The sequence below is a fragment of the Acomys minous genome (assembly GCF_964271855.1).
Source record: "Acomys minous genome assembly, chromosome: 16".
Taxonomy (NCBI): Eukaryota; Metazoa; Chordata; class Mammalia; order Rodentia; family Muridae; genus Acomys; species Acomys minous.
In genome coordinates, this window is record NC_140498.1 from 90,217,579 (window position 1) to 90,240,033 (window position 22,455).

A 22,455-nucleotide genomic window follows, 5' to 3' on the forward strand; every position below is an offset into this window, starting at 1 on the left:
TCTTCCCTAATGGCAACAGGTATGCACGCTCCATGAAGAACAGCGGGAAAGCGAGCAAGCACCGGTGAAGAGCAGGGAGCTGAAACACACACACACACACACACACACACACACACACACAGCATCTTGTCTGAGGAGTTTCTATTTTCCCTTTCTGGTCCACTCACTCACTATCAATCTCTCTTCTAAGACAGCATCAGGACCACGTCTAAGTCCCGTCGCCAGCATTTTGCAGTTAGGTACAGGTTGCAAACCCTTCCCCATCTTTGCAGTACTGCCTTGTAGTCCACGAAGATAATAAATAGAGCCTCAGCTTTCTAGCCTTCAATGGTCTGAGTTCAAATGTCAACCCACTCTCCCATTAGTGGCCTTGTTGGACAGGTTATTGAATTTCTCAGGAGCTTTCCCCATCTATAAAATGAAAATTAACATTTTGTCCGGGGAGGTGGGGGAGGGGTGGTACAGCAGGGAGAAAAAAAAAAAAAACCTCCACCCAGAGAAAAGCCAGGGAAACACTCCTGCTGCAACAAGGGCTGGGTCTGTCAGGTTCAGGCCCCTGCAATACTCCTGAGGGATCTGTGGAACCTTTTCTGACTGCCCCCACCCTCACCACCAGCACCCCTAGGCAGCGAGCACAGCTCTGTCCCTGCATCAGAACTTTGGGCTCCATTGCATTTGTTGCGCAGTAAGCAGCGAGTTGAGTCTTCAAGCTCTTCTCCCCACCCCAACCCCCACCCCCACCGCCAAGAACACCCGCCAAAGTTGGCAGTCTGTAATATGCAAAAATCCACCCAGAAATGGAAGAGGGGACATTTGCACAAGCTGGGTTGTGTCTACAGAATTAGAAGGCACAGTTGGACTAATTTTAGTGCCGAAAAATTGGAAACACTGGGAATAAGGCCTGGTGGGGAAATATGGGTTCTTGAAGCGGTTCAGAGAAGCGCCAGGGTCGGGGTGGCAGGGGGCGGGGGGTGGGATCTGGGGGCCCTGACTTGGCTGGAAGCTCAGGGTTATGGGGCAAGGTGTTAAATGTCCCATAGGCCCCAGGTTAGAAGCCAGGGGTGGTAGGCTTCCCTTGCCCTGGCTTCCTGGCTATCTGCTTTCTCTTGTCCTGCCGTAGAAGATTCCTCGGACACAGGGTTCTCTGGCATTTGGTCCCTTGGGACCTGAGGGGCTCAGGCCTCTGTGATTGCTCACGTGGGCAGGAGGCACACAAACTCACTTTGTATCAGGGGAGCCAGGCAGGGCCCCTCCCCGCCCACCCCCCCTCTTTCCTCGCAGCCAATCTAGCCGAGCCTGAGAATTTATGAGAGGAGGGCTAAGCACTTTGAAGAAAGGCGCCCTTGTCTCCAGGCTGGCTATAGCCCCCGCAGTGCGCGTGGGGAGGTGGGGAGGGGTGGGCACACGAGAGGGGCCACCACCCTGGTATGGATGGCGAAAGAAAAGAATGCAAGAAGCCCGGGTCAAAAGTCTTTCTGGGAACAGAGAAGAAAGCTGAGAAGGGGGTTTGCTTCTCGCAGGTGTGTGCACATGAGCGCACAATGCCCTTCCCAGTGGTCCTCAGCGGAGGGGTCCATCCCAACCTCATAATGGGAGGGTCAAGACACTTCTAGAAACAGGTTCCCATCACCAGCAAGCCTACATCGGTATCATTACCAAGCCTGAGATGGCAGCCTTCCTTGGCCAATTACCGCTCTGAGTCTGTTTCCTCCTCAGTGAAACGGGCTTGGTAACAATGTTACTAAGTATATTAACACTCGACTTGATGCCTGGTGCGAAGTAAGTGCTCAGCAAGTACAGGCTCTTGGTTTAATTTTTGAGAGCCTCAGTTATATGGGATGTATCTCAATATATCTGTACCCCCCACTACTTTTTCTCCTCCTCTTACTCCCACTGGACTGTCCCTCTCCCCACCCCCACCCCGCCCCGTCCCTACACTCACACTTTGCTGTCTCTTTTAGGTCAGTTTTTGTGTCTGTTTGAGACAGTGTCTTTTCTTTTTCTTTTCTTTTTTTTTTTGGGGGGGGGGGAGGGTTCAAGACAGAGCTTCTCTGTGTAGCCTTGGCTGTCCTAGACTCACTTTATAGACCAGGCTAGCCTCGAACTCACTCAACAGCGATCCACCTGCCTCTGCCTCCTGAGTGCTGGGATTACAGGTGTGTGCCACCATGCCGGGTGACAGTGTCTTACTCTGCAGAGCTGGCACAGAAATCTGCCTGCCTCTGCCTCATCAGTGCTGGCATTAAAAGTGTGAGCCACCGCACCAGTCATGTGTTGAAGTAAGGTTGCTTCATGAGTGTGGGCAACTTACCGTGGCTGTACCACTGAAGAAAGTGATTTCCTCTCTTCCAGAAGCCACTAGCCATCCCAGGGAGGAGGGGCCCCTCTGAGCCCCCCACCCCCCACCCCCATCATTGCTGTAATGTCAATGGACTCATCCTTGCGGTAACCACAGCTACTGTATGTATGTTCATGGGTGCAATGGCCGTGTTATGATGACAGTTTTTAAAATTTTATTTATTTTATGCGCATAGGTGTTCTGTCTGTGTCTGTGTGAGGTGCCAGATCTTGGAGTTAGAGATAGATGTGAGCCACCATGTGGGTGCTGGGAATTGAACCCAGGTCCTCTGGAAGAGCAGTCAGTGCTCTCAACCACTGAGCCATCTCTCCAGCCCCCATATCCAGAATTTTTAATAGTGTGTGTATATGTGTGTGTGCGCCACATGTGTGTGGGCACCCCCAGAGATCAGAAGAGGGCTAACCTTTGCCAGGGGTTGATTGATGATGTATTCAGTTCTGATTAAAAACTATCATAAGTGTTCACTAACTTCACATGTCCTCTGGCCAGATTATGTGAGATGAGCACAGACCGCCAGCTCAGCAATATCATCCATCAAGTAAGACTTGCAGTGGATTCGAACTCAGAGCTTCTCATTTCTCCCATCTGCACTGCAAGTCCAAAAATAATGAAAATAACATGAATTCTGCCTATCTCTATAGGGATGTTCAAAATGTTCTGCGGTGACTCACCCAGTCCCAACCCTCACTGCCAACATGGAGCCCACTGGTAGCCTATTTGTGAAGACTTGCAGAGTAAAGACACAACCAACAAGCCACACAGTTGGCACCTTTGACTTCCAGCTTACACTGTCACACCTGCTCTTCTGTGGCACTAAGCATCCAACCCAGGACATCATGCATGCTGTGTGAGCATCCTGACAACTGAGAGACACTCAGTACCAAACAGATTCAAATAGGCACACACAAAGGGACACTGCCCTGGGCAGTCAAGTTTCACAGAAGCCAGAATCTGCTAGGGAAGAGGTCACCAGTCAGGCTGCTGTCCTCAGGAGCCCAGAGTAGAGAGCAGAGCCTTGCTGAACTGCATCCCCAGGGTTTCAAGGGAAACTTGTCATTCCTGAGGATGGAAGAAAGGATGGCTACCAGAAGAAAGAGATTTACTTCTTTTTTTTGTTTTTGTTTTTGTTTTGTTTGTTTGTGTTTTGTTTTTCGAGACAGGGTCTCTCTGTGTTAGCCTTGGCCGTCCTGGACTCACTTTGTAGACCAAGCTGGCCTCGAACTCACAGCGATCTGCCCGCCTCTGCCTCCCAAGTGCTGAGATTAAAGGTGTGCACCACCACGCCCGGCTCAAGATTTACTTGTTTCTGCTGTCCTAGGGGGCCACTGAAGGGGACTCACCCATTGCTCCAGATCCCCAGCCTCCGTCTTTAGCTCTTTGTTTGTTTGTTTTTGTTTTTAATCTTTTATTTGAGACGGGAATCTCACTAAGTTGTCTGGCCTAGCTTTGAGTTCGCCACCCCAGGCAGTGTGACTAGCAATCTTCCCCTGCCTGTCTTTAGGTTAGCTGGGATTATGAGCCTGTACCACAAGGCCCAGCTAGAGATTTAAAAATATGTCCAAATACATTGGATTTCACCACGGTGCCTGTGCCGAGCCAATATTTCAGTGGAGAGTGAAACCTCTAATCAAGACCCAGGGGCGTTCCTCAGCGCTATAGAATAACCACAGTTCACGGGAAGGATGGAACAGGGCTGGCTGGCTTTAGGAATGTGCTTGCTGCAGGATGCTTGCCTGGCTGTGGGTACCAACCTGTGCATGGCATTTACCCCATCACTCCTCCAAGGATGCGAAAGTACAGAGAAAACCAATGTGAAAGATTTCCCCCAGACGGTCAGACTGCTCCGTCAAACCCACGTGGAGCCGGACGTCCATGGATCGCAAACTGGCTCTCTGTAGACAAAGGCAGACGGGCAATAATAAGGATGACAGCGTCATAATGAGAAACAGTTACTACTTATTAAGACACTTGCTTCGCGCCAGCCCTGGTGCTAAATGCTTTTGTGAATCGATCGGCTCTCACAGGCCTGCCATCCATTCTCTGCCCAGCAGCCGGAGTGGCCTTTTTAAGACATAAAACTCAAAATCAGATCATGCTGTCTTACAGCTGACCCCCACCCCCACCCCCTGCAAGTGGCTTCACACTGAATTTAGCATGAAATCAGAGTTCCTGGCCCTGGCTTGCAAGGCTTGCTCCCCCAACTGCCCACACCCCGTTCCCCGTGCCGCCCCCATCCAGTCCCAGGTGTAATCTCCACCTAAGCACTGAGTTTCGGGCACAGAAGCCCCCCACTTCACTGTCTTTTTATCTACCCCAGGGACTTTGCATTTTTCTACTCCTTTATTAAGTAATTAGATTTCCCTTCTGAGCCCACTACTAAGGAAGACCATGGATGGACATGGTTCTTGTAGTCTTTCTTTTTTGGTGGTGGTCGAGTAGAGTCCAGACAGGGTCTCATGTAGCTCAGCTAGCTTTAAACTCCCAAGCCTCCTGCCTCCACCTTCTGAGTGCTAGGAATTGCAGATGTGGGTTGCCACACTGACTATAGGTGGTGGTGAGGTCGATTCCAGCACCAATGCATGCTGGGCAAGCACTCTGTCAGCTGGGCTACCTCTCCAACCCCTCCTTCCCCCCCCCCCCACCCACTGACAATAGCCTCTCCACACAGATTTGCTGCCTGATAGATGGCTCAGTGGATAAAGGTGCCTACCACAAGGACTGTTGACCTGAATTCAGTCCCCAGCATGCACACAGCACAAAGAGAGAATGGAGGCCATAAATCTCTGTAGATGCTTGTTCTGAGGCACTCATGAGCATTTTTGCGCCACACACACACACACACACACACACGCACACACACACACACACACGTAATAATGAACATTCTAATGTGATTTCCCTCTTTTTGCTTTGCAAACCTCTTGCTCTGCCTTTCTGACGCCCTTTCACTAGACTGTCTCCTGCCAGAAGGTCCAACTCTCATCTCACTGCATTCTCGTTTTGTTTTGTTGAGACCGAGTCTTGCTGTGTATCCTGGGATTTCTGGAACTCAAAGTGTAGTCCAGGCTGGCCTTGAACTCACAGGGACCCTCCTGCCTCTGCCTCCCTAGTGCTGGGATTAAAGGCGTGCGCCACTATGGCCAGCCCTCCCTTCGTTGCATTTTATGCTCTCCCCTCCCCCCACACACATTAAAAAACAAACAGTACTTGGGTTTGGGGATGTGGTTAGGTTGGTAGAGTGCTTGCCTGGGATGCTGGAGGCCCTGAGCTCCATCCTCAGCATCAAGTAGGTGGTGCCTACTTGAAATCCCAGCACTCTGGAAGTAGGGGCAAGAGGTTCAGAAGTTCAGGATCATTCTCAGGGTATGTGTAGTGAGTTCGAGGTTAGCCTGGGCTATAAGAAACTACTCTTTAAAAGACAACAACAAAAAGCAAAGCAAAGCAAAACAAAAAGCTGTATAGAAAGAGTAGGAAGTATGGAAAAATACATACACAATGACATCGGAGAAGGCCTCATGTTGACCCAGCTACCTAGAGGCAGCTTGGTTAGTGAGCGTTGTGGCTTCTTTACTGCTACTCTGTGTCGCTGTGGTCCTTGAAACAGTTTTGTAGTGGTTTTCATGTATAATTATCTTCCTTGTATCCCCCAAACATTGTATCAAATGTGTTCTCATATGTAAGCATCCAGCACTGCCCATAGGCATAGAAGCCAGGTCTTTGCTTGTGCACCATGAAGGGTCATCTTCACTGTCAGCTCTCTTGGACTTAGCATCACCGTAGAAACGCTGGGCGTGTCTGTGTGGATGTTTCCAGAACAAGGAAGATCCACTCTGAACGTGGCAGTACCTTCCCATGGGCTGGGATCCTGGACAGAAGCAAAAGAAGAAAAGTGAGCTGGGCATCAGCATTCATTTCACTCTGCTTCCTGACTGTGGGTGCCACGTGACCAGCTGCCTCACACTCCTGCAACCGTGATTTCTTCACCATGATGGACTGTGGACTCTCAAACTGTGAGACAAAACAGACCCTGCCCCCTTCTCCTCCTCCTCCTCCTCCTCCTCCTCCCCCTCCTCCCTCCTCTTCTTTTTCTTCTTCTTTTTGGTTTTTCAAGACAGGGTTTCTCTGTGTAGAATTGGCTGTCCTGGACTCGCTTTGTAGACCAGGCTAGCCTTGAACTCACAGCGATCCACCTGCCTCTGCCTCCCAAGGGCTGGGATTAAAGGCGTGCGCCACCACTGCCTGGCCCCAGACTCCCCCTTCTTTAAGTCGCTCTTGGTAGGTCACCGAAATGAGAAAAGAAATGGACCCAGACTCACTTAGTTCACTTGATCCTGCTTTCTCATGTGAGCCTTTTCTTCCTTTGCACGGCAGAAGCCAGAGTGCAATGCAAAGAGTTGCCCTCCTAAAGCTTCAGCAGAAAGGCATTCTGGGAGACTCTTTTCCTCCTAAGCGCAAAAGGGCACACCTGTGCCTCATTACAATAAGTATTCCTATTATTCCATCGTTTATGGAGAGTTCACAGCAGAGTCAAGCATCGCCCATGATGAGGGGTGCTCTGGAGAATGTGTCGCAGGCTGATGCTGTCACGGAGTGAATGTCACAGAGCGACTTCACAAACCTGCGACACAGCTAGACAGGGCAGGGTGTGCCACCATCTATCTATCCCTTGGCATCGTCTGAAGCACACAACTGCATATGAAAATTGTGGATACCCTAATGAAAACCAGACACTTCACTCAGATGTGGCCACCCTTAGGTTGTGTTCGCTCTCGGCAAAATCTCTTTGGTTCCCTTGTCGCCTGTGTCTTCTCAGCCACTGACAATTCCCATGACTCTGCTGACATTGTCACTTCATTGTAGCCTGGAGGCCTGGGAGAACAGGGCCTAGAACGGAGATCAGAAATTGTGGGCTTTGGTTGAAGGATGTAGCTCAGTTACTTGGTTGAGTATTTTCCTAGCATTCGTGATGTTCTGGGTCCCATCCCCAGCTTGGCCCAAGCCAGGCAAGGGGGCACACACCTGTCATCCCTACTCTTGGGAGGTGGAGGCAGGAAGATCAGAAGTTCAAGGCCAGCCTGCCTTATAAAGCAAATTCGAGGCCAGTTTGAGATATATGGGCTCCTCTTTGGGGGAAAATGGGAAGGAAGGAGGGGAAATCCAGGGCTTAATTACCGTCCTTGGACCAGCTGCTTCTCATCTTGCCCGTTTCTGAGACCTGGGAAGGCTGGTGAGATGAGACAGGATTGTGTAAAGTGGCCCCCGAGGTGTTATAAAGTTGTTTTGTGTTGGACTCTTACCATTCATGAGGGGCACAGTGAAGGTCAGCAGACCCCCCATCTTCACAAGGCTGGCTCTTCCTACAAGGTGACACACATAAACTGAATCAGTGAGCAGCTCAAGAAAAGGTCCCGAGGATATGAGAGAGTGGCTATGCCTACCTCGTGGTCCCTTCCTCCTCCTCCAGCGTGATTCAAGGCACCGCACCTAGTTTGGGTACAGCTCAGAAATGTTTCTGATTGGTCAATCCCAGCTCCTCACTAGCAGCATGTGACCCATTTTAGCCAATGAGACAGGTGGCATCTGGTGAGCTAGGAAAAGCCCTGCTGCCTGCCACAGAGCATTTCCAGGTGCCACTCCATCTTACTGACAGAAGGGAAGCCAGTGTGGGCCACCAAGTGCACAGAGAGGCCAGGGTGTAGTTAATCGCACCGACAGCAGCCACGCTCAGCCTTAGAGTGTCCCGGCCCAGCTGGGGATGCTGCTTAGCTAGTTGTGTCCTTGGCAAGTGTACTCAAAACCATGAGATGGATTCAACAGCACTGTATAAGAGCCAGGTGTCTTGGGACAAGTGTGTAATCCCAGGGTTCAGCACTAGTGTCAGCCTAGGTTACATGAGAGCTTTTCACAAACAAGTGAAAGGACTCACTAAGTACTATTTTCAATGGGTTCCAGATTCTGTGTCTCTGTCTCTGCCTCTCTGTCTCTCTGTCTCTGTCTCTCTCTTCCCAACTTTTCAAGACAGAGTTTCCCCGTGTAGCTCTGACTGTCCTGGACTAACTCTGTAGACCAGGCTGGCCTCGAACTCACAGAGATCTGCCTGCCTCTGCTTCCTGAGTGCTGGGATTGAAGGGGTGCACCACCATGGCCTGGCAAAAATAAGTCTTTAAAAAACATGTTTTATTTCTCTTTTTTTCCCCTTCTGTGCATTGTTGCTGCATCTGTGTGAGGGTGTCTGATCCTCTGAAACTAAAGTTATGAACAGTTGTGGGCTACATGTGGGTACTGGGAATTTAACTTGAGTCCTCTGGAACACACACACACACACACACACACACACACACACACACACACACACACCTTGAGAATATATGACTTAGAAACTGAAAATATTTACTCTCTAGCCCTTAATCTGGAAAGATTGCTCATTCTCTCTCTCTCTCTCTCTCTCTCTCTCTCTCTCTCTCTCTCTCTCTCTCTCTCTTTCATAGAGTTTGGACTCTCGGTGAGCCTGAAGCTAGACTGCCCCAGGAATAAGTCCCTGGCCTCCTCTTTCCTAGCTATGGGATCAAAGATGCGCGCACCCTGCCCAGGTTATTCTAGGAGCTGGGCTCTGACCTCAGGTCCTCAGGCACGCGCCCTTCCTTGGACTCCCCTCACTGAGCCAGCTTCCCTTAGTTTGCTGCACTGCTTTTGTTCTTGTAGGTTTGATCCTGGAGGTTGAGCTCAGGGCTTCATGCATGGCTGCTATGTGCCTCCTTCCACTTTTCACTTTGAGACATGGTCTCACCGAGTTACCCAGGCTGCCTTGGACTGGAGCACCAGCATCAGCCTCCTATGCTGGGCTCCAGGCTTGTGTCTTCCGGGCTATCATTTCTGCTCTCTTTTTCATACATGAAAACACGGAGGTACAGAGACGGGGAGTAATCTGTCCAAAGTCACTCAGCTAGTCCGAGGGAGCTTGAGATTCAGTCTCCACGTGTGTGGCTCTAAAACTAATACAACCATGTGGGGACAGACAGACACTCCACTCAGTGCCGTTGTTGAGTGCCAAGTCAACCAGCCCTAAACTCGACTTGCCTCTAGGCATGTGGACTTAAGGAACATTCGCATTGACCATTGTTTTGGGTTTTTTTGGTTGGTTGGTTGTTGTTGTTGTTTGGGGTTTTGTTGTTGTTGTTTGTTTGTTTGTTTGTTTCAGGTTTTTTTTAAGGCAGAGTCTCTCTGTGTTAGCCTTGGATGTCCTGGACTCACATCGATCCGCCTACCTCTGCCTCCAGAGTGCTGGGCTTAAAGGCATGTGCCACCATGCCCGGCGGGCCCATTGACCATTGTTGAAGCTGTCTGGAACCTTCATTTCGGTCTGTTTGTCTTCATCAGTGTTCCAGGTGATAGCAGGAGAAAGCATGGATGGCAAGGCTAGAGCAGAGGGTGGCAGACCCAGAGGTTCAATCGCCAGCCCCACTGGAAGAAAAGAACAGTTGTTAGCAGTGAGCTCGGGCCAGCTGTGCCTCTTTTTCCTTGGAGAATAGAGCCTTCCCTTCTCCAGACACTTCAAGGCACTACAAGCTCTCTGCTTTTTAAAAGATTAGGAAGGAGGCAAGGTGTCCCAAATGGTGACTTTGATGGGCCAGAGAGCATACAAGTCATAAAACAAAACAAAAGAAAACAAAACAAATTGCTGGGTGGTGGCACACACCTTTAATCCCAAGCACTCAAGAGACAGAGGCAGGTGGATCTCTGTGAGTTCGAGGCCAGCCTGGTCTACAAAGTGAGTCCCAGACAGCCAAGGCTACACAGAGAAACCCTGTCTCAAAACAAAAACAAAAACAAAACAAGAAAACCACTACCCCACCCCCAAAAAGAGAGAGAGGTTAGGAAGGAAATCCTATTTTAGAATCACTACTACTTCTGGCCGTCACCAATTTGGCCTGACAAGGAATTAGACCCACTAATGACATAGCTGGAGTTAGGCTCAGTCTGGTCTCAGCAAGTGCTTGTGGTAACAGGCTGTCTTGGGAACTCTGGGCCAGTGCATCTCTTGCTTGGCCACAGCCCATGTGGAAAATCAATTTCCCCTAAATGTTTGAAGAATGACACAGAAGGGGCTGATGTCTTTTCCCTCTGCTGGAGTTGATCTGGCGACAGCGAACTTATAAAACGAATGAAAATAGTTGGAGCCATGCAGGTTGGGGTGGGGTGGGGGGCACAGCTACACAAAAGGCCAACACAAAAAATCTCAATTCTCTCTCTCTCTCTCTCTCTCTCTCTCTCTCTCTCTCTCTCTCTCTCTCTCTCTCTCCTTCTTCCTCTCTCTCTCTCTCCCTCCCTTTCTCCATCTCTCTCTCTTTGTCCTAAGGCCAGAGACAATATACACTTGTGTCCCATAGTGATATGCTGTGAAAATGTCCCAGAACAGAAAACATTTGAATGTGAACCCAGCAATTTCACTTCTCAGAATCTCCCACAGAAAAACTCCCACGAGTACAGGAGAATATGTGAACAGTTCGTCCTCGGAGCCTGGCTTGCAAAGCTGAGATGTTGGTGGATGGATAGGGATCTGACACAAAGGGGCTGGGTGCTAAGCTACCAGCTAAAAAGGACGCACTTCACTGGTCAGCTCTGGAATGGAAAGAGTGCCCTGATGTAGCAATAGGCGAGGCTGGCTGGCCAGTGAGCTGGGGGGGGGGGGGGCTGGGACTGGCAGAGGGATCTGTTGTCTCCACCTCCCAGAAGCTGGGATCACAGATGCCATCATACCTGGCTTTTTATAGTGATGAACTCAAGCCGTTGTGCATACATGACAAGCACTTTATCAACTGCCAACTTGTAGATAATTGCGTCTACATGGGGTCTTACCATATAGCACAGAAAGAGTCCCACACTCCTTATATAACCCAGGCTGTCCTTGAACTTGAAATCCTCCTGCCTCAGCCTCCCCCAATGCTAGGATAGCAGGCATGTGCCACCACACTCAGCTAAGATTTGCTCTCTTACGTGTCAGAAGGCTGGACTTCCAGCTCTCCTGTGAGTGGGGAAAAAACACATCTATGCATCTCTTTGGCCCCTCAGGTGGAGGCCTTTCACTTTTAGGTTGAAATTGCTAAGCAACTTTCTTATCTGTGCTTTAAAAATCATCTGTCGAGATTCACTCATTTAGAATATTTCAAATATTTTTAAGGCATGAGCACTTGGGAAACTGTATTCGAAACATATTAATTAAGTGATTAAGGCCGATTTCTCATGGAGGTCTCCCCATCTCTGCACTCGTGAGAGTTTCCCCATTCTGACTAATCCTACCACAATAAGTAGTAATCCTGATGGGTCAAGTGCAGACCAGGTGCTGCTTCCTGAGATGGGATTTGGCTGAGCCATAGACTGTGAGGACTAGCATATTTTACTATGGGCTTAACTAATTATCAGTAAATTTAGTAGTTAAATTGTTTGGGGACTGGGATACCTGAGTTGATGTTTCAACTTTGCCATTATCTAAACTAATTTACCTTGAAAAAGGTACCTAGCCAGCCCTACTCAGTTTTCTCCTATTATACAGGACTGATTTTAGGGTACAGTTCATAGAATGTCCATGGATCTGTCAGTCCATTCATCTGCCCACTCATCTATAAGTTCACCCATTTGTCAGTCAGTCCACGCATCCATCCGTCCACTCATCAGTCCATCAGTCCATCTATCTATCCATCCACTCATTAGTCCATCCATCCATCTACCCAACTAATAAACACTATTTACATGTGTCATGCTACATTCTGTTTCAGACCTGAGACCAGAAGTCTTATCATTTTGAGGTGAGATGAGCAATAAACTCAACAAATAATTAAAAGAATAGTTAGTTGCTGAGTTGTTCTTGTTTGCTCTGTTGTTTTGTTTGAACAGGGTCTCATTATTGTACCTTTGGAAGACCTGGGACTTGAGGTGAAAACCAGCTGGCTTCAAATAACGACAGAGATCCACCTGCCTCTGCCTTCTGGGTGCTGGGATAAAAGGTATTTTTGTTTTTGTCTTTGTTTTTATTTTGCTTTGTTTTGAGAATGTACAGCTGGCCTGAGACTCCCAGTTGCTGGGACTACAGGCTGGAGCCTCCATTCCTGGATGACACGGGTCTTTGAAGGAAATAAAGATGTAACAAGGGACCAAAGGAAGGCTTGAATCCAGGAAGCGGATTTGAATACTCTTGAAGGAAGGGAGGGAGAAATCACTGCACAGCTAGGGAGAGGAGGAGTGGAGAACGCAAAGGCCTGAGGCAGGAATGTTGCCTGTACCGGAAGGACCTGGACCACAATGTGAGTGGGAAAAATAAAATGGGATTCAGATTTGACGTTCAACAATATGGGCAAACCCGTGGAGGTTTGTGCCCTCGCCTGACTCTCACATCAAAGGCACCACACGGTCTGCTGAGTTGAAAATAGACCCAGACAGGGAAAGCATGTGCTGCCCAGCAGGGAGGGACCACAGTGAGGCAGGGGAAGGATGATGGGAGCCTGGCCCAGGGAGGCAGCATGGAGCTCATTCTGCAGGTTGAGCCCACACGGGTGGTCCTGGGGGACAGATCAGTGAGATACCTCAGGTGACATTGTCAGCACATAAGGCTGAAAGTGGAAAGCACGGCTGTGATTATGAGGATCTCCAAGCCGGCTGGAACCAGTTCCCCTGCAGGGGCTGATTGGGGGAACAAAAAAAGGAAAGGAACAAGGCGGGGGCGACGAAGGTTCCCGTGGGGTTTGCAGAGTTGGAAAATGGCCACCCTGAAGAGAAGGAAGAGGAGCTCTTCTGCCCCAGCCAGAGCACTGGGAATCCAGAACAGGAAAGCCATCTCACTTAGCCCCAGATAGAGACGACAAGGCCAGGCCTTCCAGGTCCCTGTAAACATTGCTTTGCTATGTGTCTAGAAAGCAAAATCCGCCTGGACAGTGTTTGTTGGCTTTTGTTTGTTTGGTTGATTGGTTTGGTTTGTTTTCCTAAGTCCCCTGGATTTTGGAAATAGTTACCAGCAGTATCATAGAGGCGCAGGTCTTCTTCACTTGAGGATTTCTTTTTCTCAGTTGAATAGCAAACCCCAGAGCCAATGGTCAGGGCCTTGTCTCTTTGAGCTCCCATTAAAGAGGCAAGGGGTCTGCCCCAGGCCTGGGGCTGGGGCTGGGGCTGGGGCTGGGGCTGGGGCAGATATCGATGGCTTTTCTTAGGATCTGTCACTCCTGCTCCTTCCCCATCAAACTTGCGACCCTGCACTCTACCTCTCAAAAGCTGGGAGCGCAGGTGTGCAGCTCCAGGCTCAGGTAAGCCCACTGTGGTTTTTTGAAAGAGGAGGCAGCTTTCCAGGTGTGGTGCCCCTTCCCCCCCCCCCCCATAACTAAGAACAGCAACAACAAAACAAATCAAGGAAGGAAACGGGATGGGAAAACAGTCAGAAAAAAAAATTATCTACTTGTAGACCTCGTAAGTCAGAAGGACTCTCACTGGACAAATCCTTCTGTCACTGACTTCTCCTTGTCACAGGCAGAAGAATGGCTTTCGAGAAACACAAGGTCAAACCCCTGGAATCCAGGGATGTGATCTTATTTTCAGCTATTTATATCATGTGTATGTGGGTATGTGAGTGGGCTTGCACAAGCCATGGTGCACATGTGGAGGTCAGAGGTCAACCTGTGTGTTGGCGGGGTGAGGGGGCGGGAGAGGGAAGCGGGGAGGGTGTCAGTCAGTTTTCCCCCCACCATGTGGGTTCTAGGCACCAAACTCAGGTCACCAGGTGTCGGCAAGCACCTATCTGCTGAGCCATAGCCCAGCCCGGAAACATTAGCGTTTCATCAGAAAGAGGGGTTTTGCAGGTATAAGAAGTTAAAGATCTTGGGATGAGATTATTGATTAGTGTGGCTTTCTAATCCAACCACATGTGTCCTTGTAGGGACCCAAAGGACAAGAGACACACAAGAGGAGGAGACAGGAAGACAGAGAAGGTTAGAAGCCTGCAGCCACTGTCAAGACAGACAGAAGCCATTGGAAGAAGACAAGGAAGAGTTCCTGAAGCCTTTGGGAGATGCATGAATGAATCAGCGAACGAGTCAGCCATGCTCCTCTTTGCTTTATCTCTATTTCCTTGCAAGTGGCGGCAGTGTGCGCTTGCTGACACCTTGATTTCAATCTCCTGCCCTCCAAAATGGTAGCAGGGCACCTTCTGTTGTTGTAAGGCGCTCTGCTCGCATGATTTGTTTGCCCGAAGCCCAGGAGGCCAATTCACCCCATGACCTACCCAGTGGGGGAATATAACAACCTGGCACTGAGCCAGAGGTGCCCCGAGGATGGAGCTGGTTCCTCGCTGTTTGCCCTTGGGGCTGTTTGGGTTAGACACACACCACTAAGGCCGTCTACTCCTGAAGCTGAGAGAGTCTGGATAGGATAAATGACTCAACGTCTGTGAGCCTCAGCTTCTCCATGTAGAAGAACAAAGACAGCCCCGGACCTCCCAGACCTCCCCCAGGAGATAGCAGGATGCTTCAGGGACCACATCTGCCATCCCCAGTACGCAGGGTTGCTTAAGAGTCTGTCCAGTCCCTTCCTGCCTGGCCGTGGCAAGCTGCTGCCTATGGTTAGGGGGTGTTTATGGGGATCTGAGAACCTAAACGGCCGGTGTGGATTGAACTGTGGCCCTGTCTTTTTAGCACTTGGCTTTTCTTGATAAAACAAAGGCCCCTGGGGTAGGGGTGGGGTGGGGGTGGGGAGGGATGAGAGGGTGAGAGGGGGCGGAGGTTAGGTGGCTCAGTGGACCCAAGTTCAATCCCCAAAGCTGGGCGTTGGTAGTGCATGCTGCAATCCTAGCACTGGGAAGGTAGGGACAGAATGGTCCCCCCTTGGCACTTTCTGGTCCTCCACTCTAATGTATTCAGTGAGTTACAGCTTCATCGAGAGGAGCAGTCCTGATATGTGGCACTGCGCACCTTTGATCCCCAGACTCAGTAGGCAAAGAGAGGCAGGTGGATCTAGGCCAGCCTGGTCTACACAATGAGATCCTGTGCTACCCCATTACTATATAGTGTTACATGCATATCTACATAGCGTTACACATACACATACACACACACACACACACACACACACACACACACACACACACGTACATACCTCACACAGATAAAAACAGGTGAGGCAAAGGCCTGGCTCTCTCTACCTTGGTGCCCTTAGAAACAACCAACTGCTCCGAGAATCGGTCTTATTGTTCCTCCAGAAGCCAGAGGGGACAGGAAGCCTTAAAAGTCAGCCCCAGGCTCCTAAGCATTGCACTGGACCTGCATGAAACCATCTAGAAGCAGTGACTTTCAAACCAGCAGTAAGTACCCCCTCCCACCCACCCACCCCCAAGCTGTTCTTTCTTCTAGTGAGTCTTTGCTCAGAACATTGGCACGATGACCCTCCTACTTACCTCCAAGAAGGGGCACATCCATTCCACTCAGTTAAAAGGACATTTTCCCTCAGTGAGCCCTGGTCATATTTCAAGCTGCCTCGCCAAACTGCTCCGAACCAGGAGCCAGTAAAAGGGGTGGTGGTGGGGGCATTTAACACCGTATTTATTTTGACTGGTAAAACAGGCTATGACTGTAAAGGAAACAGCTCTTAGAAGGGAGGCCGCCTGGCCGACTCGGGGCTCACTCTTTCTACCCACACACACACTGTTTAAAGCATTCCAGAAACCCTGCCAATTTGCCTGGCACGGCTCTTATTTCTTTACATGCATGTTGCATTCCATCTGGTTAACGTGCACTCTGCGCTGTTCTTGGATTTTGGCGAAGACTAGCAAGGTGCCATGGTGTGCTCAGCCTTGTTTTATGCAGAGCACCAGGCAGAGGCAGCTTTGGAGGGATGGGGGAGTTCCCCTCCCTTAGGCTGGGCTCCCAAAGACAGGAGGGCAGTTGCTTACCCAGCTCTCTCCAGATGTGGCTGGAATGCTTTCTTTGTTTTTCTATTTTGGTGGTGTTGGGGAATCAAAGCCAGGGTTTTGCACATAACCAAGTGAGCACTCGACACCATCCCTGGCCCCAACCCTTCAGCCTCAGCAAAGTCACGTGTAAGCCGTTTCTGCACTTCATCCTCCCAGAGAGTTTGGGGAGTTAGAGCTCTGCCGCTTCTGGTACACGGCCAGGAAAATACAAGGAAGCGGGCGAGGATAACACTAGGAGGGCGCATTACTGTTTATGAATGTAGGTTTGGTCCAGACACATCCCAAGGCCCCGAGTGCCAGCGCCGAGGTCTGATGGTTTCCGATGCCCAGAGAGAAGCCTCACTCCATCCTCACGCTGTTCTCCAGGACCACTGAGGACACGGGCCCGTGATTTGGATCCAACTTAATGCGTGTGGAAGACAGGAAAGCTAGGTTTTAGACACATTCAGAACATCTGGTGAATTCAGCTTTAGAAATAAAAAAAGCCCCCCCCCCCAAAAAAAAAAAACCAGCAGGATCAGGGAGAGATGACGAACCCTCTGGGAGCAGTTGTTAGGTACTGGGTATCTAAAAACATTGTAAGGGTTGACTCGAATGTTCTCTTTTCCCTCCTCCCTAGTGGAATAGAACCCATGGGACTGGTGATGTTAGGAACTCAGAGGAGAAAACTGGATCTTGGCACCAGGAACAAAGAAATGGATGTCTATGCTTGGACAACGAGTCGTGTCTCCAGCCTGGAGTGCAAATAGGATGTTCCTGTTCTGAAGTGGAATTACTCACCTGGATCTGAGTGTGTGTGTGTGTGTGTGTGTGTGTGAGAGAGAGAGAGAGAGAGAGAGAGAGAGAGAGAGAGAGAGAGAGAGAGAGAGATGGCACCAGGAGGTTAAAAAAAATTCTTGGTTCCTAATGAGAAACAGCCGCGCGTGTGGAATAAAATTAGTGTGCGTTGTGTAATCCCAGCTGGCCAGTCGCAGGAACAGGGAGGAGGCAGGAGCTGAGGGAACAGGCCCTGGAGCCCATCCTCACCCTCTGGGTTGGAATTTTTGAGTCTCTTCTTTGCCTTCAGTCAGAATAGGAAACCGAACCCTGACCGCGCGCTTCTTTTTATAGAATTGAACTTTCTTGCCAGCTTCCTCCGGAGCCCAGGATCGTCCCTCTTGGTCTCTAAACAATACGCCAATCATCAGCTGTGAGTGAGGAGGGGGAGGTGGGGGGCACTGTTCTGAGAGCACCAGACATAACCCAGGCCCAGGGCCCAAGACAAACACCGAGCCCTGAGTTTGGCTTCCGTACCAGACCTGGTAAATACAACATGTTTTTACAGGTTGGGGAGCTGTCTGGCTCATCTCGGCGTTTTCTCTCTTTCTCTCACTTCTTCTAACTTGGATCTCAGCACTCTGCCTCGCTGTTGGCCAAGTTCACGGTTGCCAGTTGCCGAGTGGATAATAGATGGTTTGTGAGATTCGTAATCTGTTGGGGGAGACGGAGACACAGACAGCCAAGCAGTCATTGCCTGTATGATAAAAAAAAAAAAAAAAGGACTTCTGAGTCCCTGCTTGGCCCTGCAGGCCAGCTGTGAGCTAAGGGACAATGAGAACAAAGTGACTCAATGCCCAGTCATCAATGGCTTGAGCCACTCCAACCAGACAGCCCAAAAGACCCCCCGGTAATCAGTGTGGGGTCAATTCTTGCTTTTAAGGTATTCCGACTGGAGTCTTCTGGCCCAAAGGCCAACAAAAAAAACCAGAAGTTGCTGGTTAGGAAGAAAGACACACACACACACACACACACACACACACACACACAGAGAGAGAGAGAGAGAGAGAGAGAGAGAGAGAGAGAGAGAGAGAGAGAAAGAGAGAGAGAGAGAGATCTTTGTTGTCTGTGTCTTGAGGCCGGGAACAGTGAAGTTGGAACAGGCAGAACCTAACAGCTTTTCCAACTGTACGTTTACAGGTCCCACTCTGGCTCCTTGTAATCGACTCTCTGAGTCTCTGTAATTCCAAAGCGCTGCCAGGATGTGTCATAAACTACAAAATTTGTAGAAAAATATATTGACACAAATGGCTCTGTATAGCTGGAAGTTAAAGGGGGTGGGGGTGGGGGTTATGAACTGTCCCCACTAGCATGGCTCCCTAGGGCCTCTTGGGACAATTACCAGTCCTGGGATTGTGACCCCGTTAGACCAGTTTTGCTGATCATGGATCTTGGATCATGGTTAAATTGCTAAGAAAGCTGACTTGCCTTGTCCAGTGGCCTCTCTTTCCGGGGGGAAGGGGGAGGGGTGGTGGCAGGGGGGGTGTGGGCTAGAGCAGGAACATTCCAGCTGGCACCAGAGCCCCATCCCGAGTGTGTGTGTGGGATCTTCTGGTCATTTTCACCTCCGGTTATTTCTCACTCATGGGGCAAAACCTCTTTTATGGGTTCTCCAGTTGGGCAGGTTCCCTCCTGTCTCAGAAGTTAAGCCTGAGCCTAAGTGTGAAGTGTGTGTGTGTGTGTGTGTGTGTGTGTGTGTGTATCGGTGTATGTATCTCTGTGTGTATCTGTGTGTGTCTCTGTGTACACACACACGTCACCTGTCATTTCTCTGGTGCCACCATCCTGTTTGTTTGCTTGCTTGTTTGTTTTTTCGGGACAGGTTTTCTCTGTGTAGCCTTGGCTTTTCTTGGACTCTCTCTGTAGACCGGGCTGGCCTCGAACTCAGAGAGATCCACCTGCCTCTGCCTTCTGAGTGCTGGGATTAAAGGCGTGTGCTACCACTATCTGGCTACCCATCATGGTTTTTTCTTTTCTTTTCTTTTCTTTTCTTTTTTTTTTTTTTTTTTTTTTTTTTTTTTTTTTTTTTGAGACCTGGTCTCTCAGTGGTCTTGAACTTACCTAGAAAGCCAGACTGTGCAGCCAGCACGTCCCAGGACTCTACCTGATTGTGCCGCCTGAATACTGTGAGTACAAGGGTGCACAATCGCTGGATATTGGACTCTGGTCCTTCATACTTGCCCATCGAGCAGTTTACCTCTTGAGCTGTGTGCCCCGACCCCCACCCCACCCCCAAGTTTGCCTCTGAGGCTTTGTTTATTCTGTTCCCTCTGGAAGGACCTTCTGGCTACTTTCCATTACTCACCAAGAGCTCCGTTTTCAGGATGATTTTTCATGGAAGCCTTCCCTGACCCCTGGGACTAGATTCCATGTTAGCATTTATCAAAATTGTCACTTAAAACTTCTGCTTCGTGTCAGATGAGACCAGCACTTTCTCACACCATGTAATGTGTGCATGGATCCCCAGGGACTCATGTTCAAATTCAAGTTCGGATTCAGCAGGTCTGCAGCAGGGCCTGGGACTGTAACAACCTCCTAGGTGCTGTAGGTGCCAAGAATGACTGCCACTTACTCAGGGTAGCAATGGCTGCCTCCTTTCTCAGTCGGGACTGTACCAAAGGAGAAAGCTGGGCAGAAAAGGGGGAAAAAAATTGAGCCACTATTTTCTCAGCTTTCCTGGGGACAATGCTGACTCCAAATATGCTTCAGTGGGGAGCTCTTCGTGTGCCCCCAGATACCTTGGGGCGAGGCTATCAAGCCTTCAGACCTTTGGGCTGACCAGCTCAGCTGGTGGCAGGCTGTTCCGTGCAGGTGCTATCATCAGTGTCTCTGTGGCTAAAGCAGCTCCATCTCTCAGACGTGATGCCCACAAAAAGTCTCCGCGCCCTGTCCAAATCCCCTGGAGTGCAACCTCAGACCCTGTTAACATTTCTTGCCCTAAAGCATTAGAATGTCTTTTCTGTCAGCACAGGGTTGAGAAGGACTCAGGAAACCATGGACATATAGAGCCAGGCCAGGGATGGCAGTCAGGGAGTTGAGCACTTGTCAAGCATGCGTGAAACTCTGGGGTTTATGCCTAGCCCTGCATAAATATGGGGATGGCATAATCCTAGCACTTGGGAGATGGAGACAAGAGGACTAGGAGTTCAAAGCCAGGCTTAGCTACATAGTGAGTCAAGGGCTGGCCTGGGCTACATGCGACCTCATTTTGTTTTTAAAGGCATACTGCTGCTGACGCCACTGCTGTTGCCTGCTTGGTACAGCCCTGTATATATGCCAGATTCTCAGAATGTTTGTTGGTTGAGTGAATGAGAGAGTGAGTGAGCAAATGAATGAATAAATAAGCATTATGTTTGGCTGGTGTGTAAGTAGGATGCTGCCAGTCTCCCCACATGGCCTCCATCCCCCTGCCTCACTCCGCCTCACTCCCCCACAAACCCCAGCAGCTCTCAGTGGGCCGGTTGTTACTAAGGCATCATTCTTCTAAATGCAGCATTTTCTAGAGCAAATATTCCTTTTCAGGAGAAAAAAAATGAGAGATTCTCACTCGAGATCTTTTTCTTAAATGTCTCCAGTGACTAAAACATCTTACAATATCCAAAGGACTACATTTGCTTAAAAGAGAGGGGGCTGCAGGGAAGGAAAAGAGAAAGAAAACCCTACCACTTTTTAGCATAGAGAGTATTTGGAGAGTGTATACCCCCACATATTTTACTGGGAAAATCATAAAATAACAAAATTAAATTTCTAGATTTTTTTTTAACTTGGCCTCAGATGGCAGCCTTGCAGATAAAGTACCAAGTCCTAAGTTGGAAAAATAATGACAACCACAACCACCACCACCACCACTACCACAACAACAAATCCATTAATCAAGTACACTGGGAATTCAAGGAGAAAACCAAACCCCAAAACAGCAGCTGTGGGAGCTGTTGCTCCACTTGTTCTGTTGGGAGGAGTGAGGCTCCAGTATGGAAATTCAATTGCCACCATGTGGTACCTCACCGCTGGGAGGTGGGACTGTTCTGTGGGGCTCTCCTGTAGCAAAGGGTGATCTTGATCTCCGGATTCTCCCAGCTTCTGCCTCATCCTCCCCAGCCCAAGGTGGGGTGGGACTTTTAAGAAATGTTAGGACCAAGCTGGGTGGTGGTGGTGCACGCCTTTAATCCCAGCACTCAGGAGGCAGAGGCAGAGGCAGGTGGATCTCTGGTGAGTTCAAGGCCAGCCTGGTCTACAAAGTGAGTCCAGGACAGCCAGGGCTACACAGAGAAACCCTGTCTTGAAAAAGAAAAAAAAGAAAAGAAAAGAAAAGAAAGGAAGGAAGGAAGGAAGGAAGGAAGGAAGGAATGTTTGGACTAGGCTTGGCGTGGTGGGACAAGCCTGTAATCCCACCATTCAGGGAGGCAGAAGCAAGTACATCTCTGTGAGTTCAAGGCCAGCCTGGTCTACAAAGAGAGTCCAGGACAGCAGTGGCTACTAAGAGAAACCCTGTCTGGAAAAACCAAAAGACAAACGAACGAACAAACAAACAAGCAAAGCCAGGACAAGACTCACTCAATACCTGGGGCTCCTCCCAGCACTTCCCACCTCACCTCTTTCCCTAGACCTCTCCGGCTTCACTTACACCCCAGGTTCTTATGCCTATTTAATCCACTTCAGTCATGGACTCTCTTGGCTCTTGGTCCTCAGCTCCTCTCTTGGTCCACTTGCCCTCTCTTCTCTCCTCTCTCTCTCTTCCTCTCTTCCCCGCCCCACCTCTCTCTCCTCTCATGGTCCAGTTCAGTCTAGACCCTTCCAGATGCCTCTGGATGAACTCTCCCTCAGATATATAATAAAATCCTCCTCAACCATACCCTGGAGCAGCCCATGCCTTCATTTTCACTCAGTGAATTCAACTCACTTGATTTCTTGTTTCCACACATTTGGCAACCCAGGGACACGATTTCAAAGCAAATGGCCAGGTAGGAGCTGGTTGCTCTGTTTTTTTTTCTAGAACCTTTGAGAAAAGGACAGATGGATCCTCACTTGCTGGGAAGACCCACTAGGAATCAGAAGGCAGAAATGCTTTCTGGAAAACAATAAGGCGACAGTGAACTTTTGATACCTGTTTTTTAAAAAAATGTGGGGGTGGGGGGTGGGGAGGAAGGGTCAAAGGTCAATTTATGGGAATGGATTCTCTTCTTTCATCATATGGGTTCTGGGGGCATGGGCCCCCCACCTCCACATCATCAAGCTTGGTAGCAGTCACCCTTGCCCATTTGCCAACCCTTGGTTCTAGTTTTTTGTTTGTTTGTTTGTTTATTTTTTGGTTTGGTTTGGTTTGGTTTTTCGGGAC

General features: G+C 49.5%; 1 protein-coding gene and 1 long non-coding RNA gene across 2 annotated transcripts; both read right to left on the reverse strand.

The window, feature by feature from the left end:
• Nucleotides 1–2,529: 2,529 nt before the first annotated feature.
• On the reverse strand, nt 2,530–6,893 carry LOC311585971. The gene is made up of 4 exons (XR_014775411.1): nt 6,676–6,893; nt 5,852–6,224; nt 4,111–4,251; nt 2,530–2,949 (listed from the first exon to the last, which is right to left on the reverse strand). It is a non-coding gene; the product is annotated as an uncharacterized lncRNA (long non-coding RNA).
• A 142-nt stretch (nt 6,894–7,035) lies between these two features.
• On the reverse strand, nt 7,036–15,887 carry LOC311586760 (uncharacterized protein). Its single transcript, XM_084762901.1, has 4 exons — nt 15,789–15,887; nt 9,625–9,820; nt 7,657–7,716; nt 7,036–7,243 (listed from the first exon to the last, which is right to left on the reverse strand). The coding sequence occupies exons 1-4, from the start codon at nt 15,808–15,810 to the stop codon at nt 7,096–7,098; spliced, it is 426 nt and encodes a 141-aa protein (XP_084619027.1). The 5' UTR covers nt 15,811–15,887; the 3' UTR covers nt 7,036–7,095.
• Nucleotides 15,888–22,455: the final 6,568 nt, after the last annotated feature.